Source organism: Vigna unguiculata, chromosome 7 (assembly GCF_037176805.1).
Source record: "Vigna unguiculata cultivar grain cowpea cultivar isolate G323 ecotype 2 chromosome 7, ASM3717680v1, whole genome shotgun sequence".
Taxonomy (NCBI): domain Eukaryota; kingdom Viridiplantae; phylum Streptophyta; class Magnoliopsida; order Fabales; family Fabaceae; genus Vigna; species Vigna unguiculata.
Window position 1 is genome coordinate 3,319,437 of NC_140798.1, and position 8,731 is coordinate 3,328,167.

Consider the following 8,731-nt stretch of genomic DNA (forward strand, 5'->3'; position numbering starts at 1 on the left):
GAGACCTCAAAGACCACCTTTTTTTATCTAATGAACCATCTTAATACCTGAAAACTGTTTTGGTTGAACTAAATGACTAAAGTATTTCAACAAGGTGAGTCATTTAGCATGAAACTTGAACCTAATTCAGCAATCAAATGCTGGTGAAAGCCAAAAATTTATGAACTAAACATAAAACTTATTCAATTTAGCCTAAAACTATCTCTATATTCTAAAACTTAAAGGTGGCAGATACAGAACTGGGCAATGTTTCCCAGGTTCCAAACGTAAGCTTTCAGAACAAAAATGTCACTGTGAAGCCACTTGACTCCCTGAGTCGTTGCAAGGTTCTATTTTCCATCCTTTACTCTGACGACCATAATCTGGTGGTGACAACCTGAAACAAGAAAATTCACAACCATTAAATCCTTAGAGAACATCATAATCATTCATTAGGTGATGTCAAAAGTTATATTCAACTCAATTACAATGTTAAAACTCAACACCAACACAATTTATGGCAATAGAAGCACAACTACTATTCATAGTGAGGTAGTTAAGTTTGTTATGCTTTTTGTAGGGGCTGCAATATGAAGTTCATACATGCCTCTTAAATGGTTTGTCCCTGATATGTATCAGACACCAACATGCGTACCACACATAGACATGTCTCTTAAACGGTTTGTCCCTGATAGTATCAGACACCAACATGCGTACTACCACACATAACAGTGAAGTGTCCAACTCGTGAACTTATTGTATAAGTTTCTATTCAAATTATAGAACTAAGGAATTAATCCTATATAATTAGGAATATTTAGATTATATATGCAGTATTGAGAATGTTTTTATTTAATCTCTCATTTTGTATCAGGTGACAATATGTTTGTATTGTTATATTTTACTAACCTTATTTGTAGATGATTTTGAATACATAATTATTGATTGTCAATTTAAATAATTCATAATAATGTAATATATAGATTAGTGTTCCCACTTTTAGAGATTACACATGTCAAAGTGTCCATATCCGTGTCGTGTCTGGCGTCCGTATCAATATTAGTGCAACATATTGTAGTTTCTAAATAGGTCTCAATGAAAACATGACTGGTAAAAAGGAGTCATGATCACATACCCTAACTGCAAAGAAGTATCTGAATGGTTATTTTCCTCTGAAGCACAATTGAAAAGAGATTTTGAACTGTTCTTGGAAAATGTCCTATCCAAACAACTGAATTCAAGGAACTGTGTATTTGCTTTATTTTGTATCTCCTCAAGCTGTTTACAGTTAAAATTAAAGATGAGTAAGAAGATTGCCTGTTTGAGATTTCAAAGGTTAATTTGAGATAGTTCATAATTTTGACTCTTAAGTCAGGTTTGGTTCTCACCTGTTTGCGCAGAACTTCATTCTCCAGCACAGCTTTTTGCTCCTGCAGATACATTTGGAGAACTTGTTAAAAACCAACTTATGAAAAAAATAAAAACTGTATTTGAAATTCTCTTCCATTAGAGTATAATCCATTATTATTCTACAAAGATAAAAAAAATAATAAATTTGAAAAACTGAACATGTGAAAAAACTATTAATGCATTTTGCATCAAATCTAGTTCTGTTGTGGAATGAAAATGAGATGAAAAGTGCAAGGAGAACCATTTACCTGTATCCTGGACCTTGTAAGCTGTTCTACAAGTACTTGTTCCTGAAACAATATATTGTGAGGAATAAGATTAATCACAGTATATCCATATATTAGCAAGTCTTGACCTGAAGAACTGAATAAGTGGTTGAATTTAGCAACTGATAAACATGTCAGAAATAAAATATAATAATTAGAGAAAATCTTGTAAGGTTAAGGAAATTACAAATAAAAATAATACAGTCAATTACACCACTGTTGGTATTTGATCTCAGTACCTTCTTGTCTTTGACAGCTAATATCCCTTCACTCAGTTGCTTTTCTAGGTGCTGCAGTTCTTTGAGGCTCAATCCATCAAGCTCCTTACCCTTCATATTTCTACACAATTTGAGAATGTTATCAGAAAAAATCTGGAATCAGATTCTGATGAAAAATCAGCACACAAGAGAGAAAGAAAATACAGTGAGGTAGTTCCACTATTGGGTCATTTCATTGAGGCATTCACTAATGATTGTATCAGTTAGTTGCAATAGCATTGCTGATTAGTTATATAAAGTGTCAGTGAAACTTACGAGTATGCAGATCGAAGCTTTGTTATTTCATCCTTCAAAAGGTTTGTATCAGGCTCCATAACCGTAACCTATTGAAAAGTATGAACAATAACACTTCAAACTACATACTGAGAAAAATGAACTTAAAAGGGTTAGGAGTTTATGAAAAAAATTGTGATGCTTTAAGATATTAGAGGGAAAGTCTTAAATACATCTTTTGGGGGCACATCAATAGGTTGCTCTGCAGAATCCAATTCTGAGCCTTTCCTATACCTTGATAGGGTACGCTCCATGCTTCATAAATGAAACAAAATTCATTTAATCATAACAAAACATAAGCCTCAGATGGATCATGTAAACAGTTGCAAGAAGAGTAAGAGCATTTGAAAGTTGCTAAAAAGCCAGAATGAGCTTGGACTTGCAAATTGACATGAAGTTTGATGGAACAAGTTTTTCTATCACAATCCTGTTCTTGCTTTTAAAAAAATGGCATTTAAGTTTTAAAAGAAAACTAAAAGATATGTTTTATTGTTCCCATATTTAGTTCAGCTAAATTTTGGAGAAATAATCACTTATTTTTAGAATACTCTCAGGAAGCTCTCTAAATAAGTTAGTCTAAATATGGCTAATTGTCAATAACTGATTAAGGCAGAATTTGGACTAGAAAAGAAAGAAATAGAAAATTGTAGACCCTAATGTTATGGTTACTACCATAGATTTTTTTTTGGCATTAGGAATCTAGAATAGCACAAAATGGGATTCTTCAACTCATCAAACCAGATACATCATACATGAACACAACTCAGTTTCAGTACTTGCTTCTTCATTGATCCCATAGCCAAAAAATGCATGTAAGAGTATAATTCTATCTCTACCCCCAAAAATCTCTCTCTATCATTGCAGAGTTAGTTTTCTTTTATCCAATCTCATCACTCACATCTTCCACAAAAGATAAATTCATCAGAACCACACCTCTATCTTAAACCTTAACAAAAATCCAAATTCAAACATTTATCTGATAAAAACCCTCCACTTTTTTTTTTCCTGTAACAAAACCATTGTTCTCCTCTATAAACATTTCAATGGTTATCCAATATAAAGAACATTAAACCTGTTTACTTGGTCCACAAGTATCACCACCCCAAACAACTTTCATGAAAAAAAAAAAAAAAAAAAAACTAATTATCTAGCAAGACAACCTCATATCCTTAAAACAAACAAAATCCTCAAAAGGGTTCAAAGGTTTAAAATTTGAAGAAAAGGGTTGAAAGGGGGGTGAAGCAAGCAAGTACCTTGTGTTTGAAAACTCATAAAGCTTGCCAGTGCTAGAGAATATGATGACAGCAACCTCAGCATCACATAGAACAGACAATTCTCTGGCCTTCTTGAGCAACCCGTTTCTCCTCTTGGAAAAGGTAACCTGTCTGCTGTTCAAATTCTCAATTTTCTTAATCTCAATCTTCCCCCTCCCCATGTCTTTTCCTCTTCCCTCTCTCACAAAGCTTCCACCTTTATTATCCTTCCTCACCAAACACTGAACCCACCAGCATTGAGAATAAGAGGGGAAAGATGGGCATGAAAAGAAGGACCCCAAAAGAGGTTCTTTATTTATATACAAGAAGACACACAGCACACACAAAATAAAAAAGCACAACTATTTTGTTGTTGGAGGGGATTGGGATTCTGCAGAGACCACCAAAGATGGAAAGAGTGACCAAAATTAGAGTCTTGAGAGAAAAGTGACAGATGGATTACTATGTGTGGCAATGATCCTAATACGGGATACTATTTGCTTGGGGAGTAGGTAATCGCCACTTCTAGGACGTTTTTTCTCATACAATCTTACTTTTTCTTTGGATGGTACTAGGAATTCCATCATGTTTCTCTTCATCTAAATAGATCATCTTTTTTGTTTTATCAGTAATATTTTTTTTTTCTGAAAAATAGGGGTTTGGTAAAATCTATTCTGAGATGGGGATCCAAAGATTTGATCTTTGAATGTTGTTTTGATTTAAATTTCTAATTTTGATGAACTCATGGTGAGAGAATATGACAGTATTTAGTATTTTTTTTAAGAGATTTTAAAAAAAAGGTGATTTAATTGAGTGAATTATTATTTTTTTTTAAAAAAGTATTGCTCATTTTCAAGTATTGAAACAAAATTAGAAAGGAGTGTTGGAAATGTTTAGAATAGTAGTGATTAAAACAAACTTTCCTTTATTTATTGTTAAGGTATTTATGGTTTCATCTTGAGTTATAGATTTTGTTCAACTATTAAAATATATCTAATTGCCATATTTAAATTTACTTATATTGGTAATTCAAGCAATTATGATTTCTTTTTTAAAGTTAAAAGTAGTGTAACAGATAGAAAACATGATCATATTTGACAATGACAGTGCTTTTATTGTTCTATTAGTGGTAATAAGACATCACAACTTTATTTTTTTGTCGTTGTTAATTAAGGAAATTTTCTGTTTGAAGAGTGTTTTTTCCTGGAAGAAGGATATGTGTGGTTCGTAAACATATTCTTTTAGATTTTAAAATTGATTATTAAAAACAGTATATTTCCAATACTCAGCATCTTCTTATTTAGATTATTATTTAGTATTAGTTCAATAAGTTTTTAAGGTGTTAAAGGTGAATTGAATTTTTATGGCAATTCATATATTTTTGGATATTTTGTATTTTAGATAGTATTTGTAATAATTATATCAACAAAAGGGAAGGGTTACCTACATTTTAGTTTTATAAACCCAACAAATTTTAAGTTTTACAATTAATTTATTTTTAAAAATTATGAAATTATTCTTTATCTTATTTTTATGATTACACCTAATTAATTTTTCTTGTATAGAACCTAGCTAATTACTTGTTTTTAACAGAAAAAAAAAGTGATAATCTTAGTTCAATTAGTTTAATTTCCTGTTATGATATTTTTAAGAATAATATATATATATATATATATATATATATATATATATATATAAACCATAATAAAATATCACAAAATTAAACAAAATGTAGAATTGTACATATTTATATAATGCTAATGTGTCATCCTTTTAAATCAAATTATTTATGTAGTCAATAGAGGTCATTGAGTTATAATTGATTAATATTTGATAGTTAAAATTGAGTTGACAATATTGGGATTATACCACTGTTGTATGCTAAACAATGTCTTAGGATGGATTTTTTGTTACTTATTTACATAACTTTACTGAAAAAAAATCATAATAAATAAAATATAATTTCTTACCTACATTAAGTCAAGTTTTAAAACAATAATTTTGTAAAAAGTATTGTGTTTTAAATTTTGATTTTTTTTTAAGTTGTAGAAGTTATAGTTTTTAATTCATAAATAATATATATTTTTAAACAAGATGAGTTATTTATTCATAAAATTACTTTATATATATACACTCATTTATAAAAAATTAATTTTTTTATAACTTTTAGATGCACAATTTACTTTTAAGTTAGGTTAATTATCTTTCAAAAAAATTGTGCTAAATATGTAATTTTTTGAAATAATAACTCTGTTAATAAATCTTTCAATTGCATAGTAAGTTATTATTTTATTTTAATTTATAATTTTTATAAGTAACATAAGAAAAAAGATTAGAAAACAATATATTCATAGCGAATGTAAAATTTTAGAAAATGATAAACGAGGAAACGAGAAATGGAGTCGTTCATAGTTTTCATTTGGAGTTGGGTTTTGATTCTTACTTGTTTGTACTTAACTTTGTTTTCTAAACTCATTTTCTAATAATTTACATGCATTTGAAAAACATGTTTGAAATATCATGTTTAAATATATTCTTTTTCAGCAAATATATCTGTATGTTTTTTATTTATTGAGAAATATTTGTTAAATTTACATTTTTTTATATTTTTAACGATGTTTTAGTTGTTATATTTAATCATAATTAGTTTGTTACTGAAAATAAAATATTAATTAATACGATTAAAATAAATTAAAATTAAAATAGTTATATGTTTAAGGACCTAACCAATTTAAATAATATGTTTTTCTTTAATATAAATGAAATAATTATTTATTAATTTTATTTTTCAATCAATAATTTACTTGAAACATTGTATTTATGTTAAAAAGTTATTATTGTTTACTTAAATTATAAATTATTTTCTATATATTGATTTTGATATTATAATTTTAATATATTATAAATAGGTATTTTATTTCTAAAGATAAAAGCAATATATTTCCATATTTTTTAAAACTTATAGTTATAATATATTCAAATTATATTTAACATTAAAAATATATTATTAATTTTTTTGTTTACGCAATTTAAAACTAATATAAAAAAATGTTCATAACAAAATTATAACCTTAAAAATCTTAGTTGTTTTAATTAATACTTCTTGTTTTCTTAATTAATTATAGTTAATAATAGGAATTAAAAAATGTCACAAATTTAGTAACAAAACCTTGACGGAAACAAATTTAGTAACAAAACCAGGTCTTAAAGCACGTTCAAAGCTAATTATTTTATATTAGTTTTAAAGTTTGATTATGCTACAAATCTTTCTAATATATCAATTTTATTATTTTTCTTTTTAGATTTTTTTAATCATTTTTATTTTTTAAATTTTAATTTTTAACTAATGAAACTAAAATAATAAAGTTTAAAATTTGAAGAATTAAAATAACAAAAATCAAAATGATGGTCCAAAAAGATAGTAATTATTTTCATTAAATAACCCAAACACTGGATAAGACACCTATATTGATCTCAGAAATTGAAATTTGATTAGTAAGTGTACATATTTTGTATTCTTACCTCATTTTTTATTCATATGGAGAAAAAGTTTAATAAATTTATTCTCATTTTACCTTTGTCAATCAAGAACATTTTAAACGTTTTTTCTAGAGCTTTCATTTCCTTCACTTTAGTCAGCCTTCTCCATTTTCAGTGAACAAATAATACATTTTTGCATTTACCTTTACATATCCACAGTCTAATCATTCTTTTATTTTTAAAGATACGTGTGGTGTCTTTACTCTTGCTTGCACAGTGTTTGCATATTTTGTATTTTGAAGAGGCAATAACTTCATCTTGGTTCGAAGACATGATGATGCAAGAAAAAACATATAAAAATATGAATTATAGTATTTAGAATTAAATATAGTTTGGTTCATCATCATATGACACTTTTACACCAATGTCCAGTTCCTGATAAGGACTAGTATGGTTTGGTTCATCGTAGAAACTCAACTTCAAAAGTGAGCTGTGAATCAATAATAGAATTTTTCACTTGCAAGACAGAACCGCTCAGATTATTGGAACTTCAGATTGAATAAAAGAACAAAACAATATAAAAAAAAGAAGTAAAAGCTCGATCGAATGCTAAATGTTCGGAACAATAATTTGGTTTCCTAAGTTCAAATGTATGATTGCATATATAACAAGGGTCATCATCAGAACAATCCCCTGTTATCAAATAACTTCAGAAACCTGTTAAGTGTTGAAGCTAATAGAGAACTACCACATATGACATATGTTTATTTGATAACAAAATTAAAAGATAAACAACTCTTACCCCAGATTTTGAAATCGGAGTAGTTCGGAAATGGAGGCCTGCACAGTTAGGGAAGACAGACAGCAATGGATGAACGATCTGCATCTGCAAAATGCATATAGAGCTCAGAGTTTCTTCAGCTTCTTCCAGACTTTGACTTTCATGCATCTAGAATTCAGATTTTAGATATGCATAATTGCAGATTATTACAAAACTCATTCAATTTCTTTTCTTTTTCTTGCTTTTCTCTGTGTTTAAAAATAAATTCGCCAGATCATTCCCCAAATCCCTTTTATCATTTTTATCTTCTTTTTCCCTTTCCAACTGTAGCATATGAACAGAAAACTTGCCCAGTCACCATTTTATTTTCAAAATCCAGCCAAAACACACCAAATGGAACTGGTTCTTGTTCTTCAACAATCTACCATGCCTACTCTACTCAAACCAGTTACTTGACCAGTTCAACATCTAAATTAGCTAGCCTCTGGTCGCAGTTTTATAACAATGCACATGTGTATATTCTAGCAAATGAATGAGTTGCTCCAATTTCAACAGCGAACAACTCATATCATATACATAAAGGTCGGTAACTTGTAATTTCATAAATTAAAATTGTTCATCGACCAATCTAAGCAAGACTATAGAAAGGACAAGAACAACTAGAAACTCATCAGACAATCTAAAAGACTAAAACCTAAATTAATTTCTGCATCGACTATAGAGATAGATTGAGCAAGATTCAAGTACATTAAACAGATTAGAAAACTGAAAGTACCACTCATTCCTTGGTTGCCGAGAACAAACCTTCACCAAATCCTTTGAGACACAGTTGATCAATACTAAAATGATGTCCCGAAGAAGACAAAATCTGACCTTATGCAGATCCCAGACCTCATTGTCACTGATAAAATAATCAAAGGAGAGATTAACATAATCTTTTACCAAAAGATTGGATCATATAACTGATATTCCCAACAAGAGCCTCCAAAATAGCATTTTTAGCTGTCGACA

At 28.7% G+C, this 8,731-nt stretch overlaps 1 protein-coding gene across 1 annotated transcript; it reads right to left on the reverse strand.

Annotated features, from left to right (window-relative positions):
- Positions 1–3,997, reverse strand: AGL18 (AGAMOUS-like 18). Its single transcript, XM_028079526.2, has 8 exons — positions 3,460–3,997; positions 2,380–2,461; positions 2,189–2,256; positions 1,895–1,994; positions 1,638–1,679; positions 1,368–1,409; positions 1,115–1,257; positions 1–376 (listed from the first exon to the last, which is right to left on the reverse strand). Exons 1-8 carry the CDS (start codon positions 3,639–3,641, stop codon positions 289–291), a joined length of 747 nt encoding a protein of 248 aa, XP_027935327.1. The 5' UTR covers positions 3,642–3,997; the 3' UTR covers positions 1–288.
- Between the last annotated feature and the right edge of the window lie 4,734 nt (positions 3,998–8,731).

Bases quoted from the DNA above. Each gene is read 5' to 3' on its own strand.
- AGL18 (XM_028079526.2), bottom strand. From the start codon at position 3,641: ATGGGGAGGGGGAAGATTGAGATTAAGAAAATTGAGAATTTGAACAGC. The intron at 2,462-3,459 runs GTACTTGCTTGC...TCATTTATGAAG, and splicing joins TATGAGTTTTCAAACACAAG to CATGGAGCGTACCCTATCAA. The intron at 2,257-2,379 runs GTATTTAAGACT...ACTTTTCAATAG, and splicing joins TTGATGTGCCCCCAAAAGAT to GTTACGGTTATGGAGCCTGA.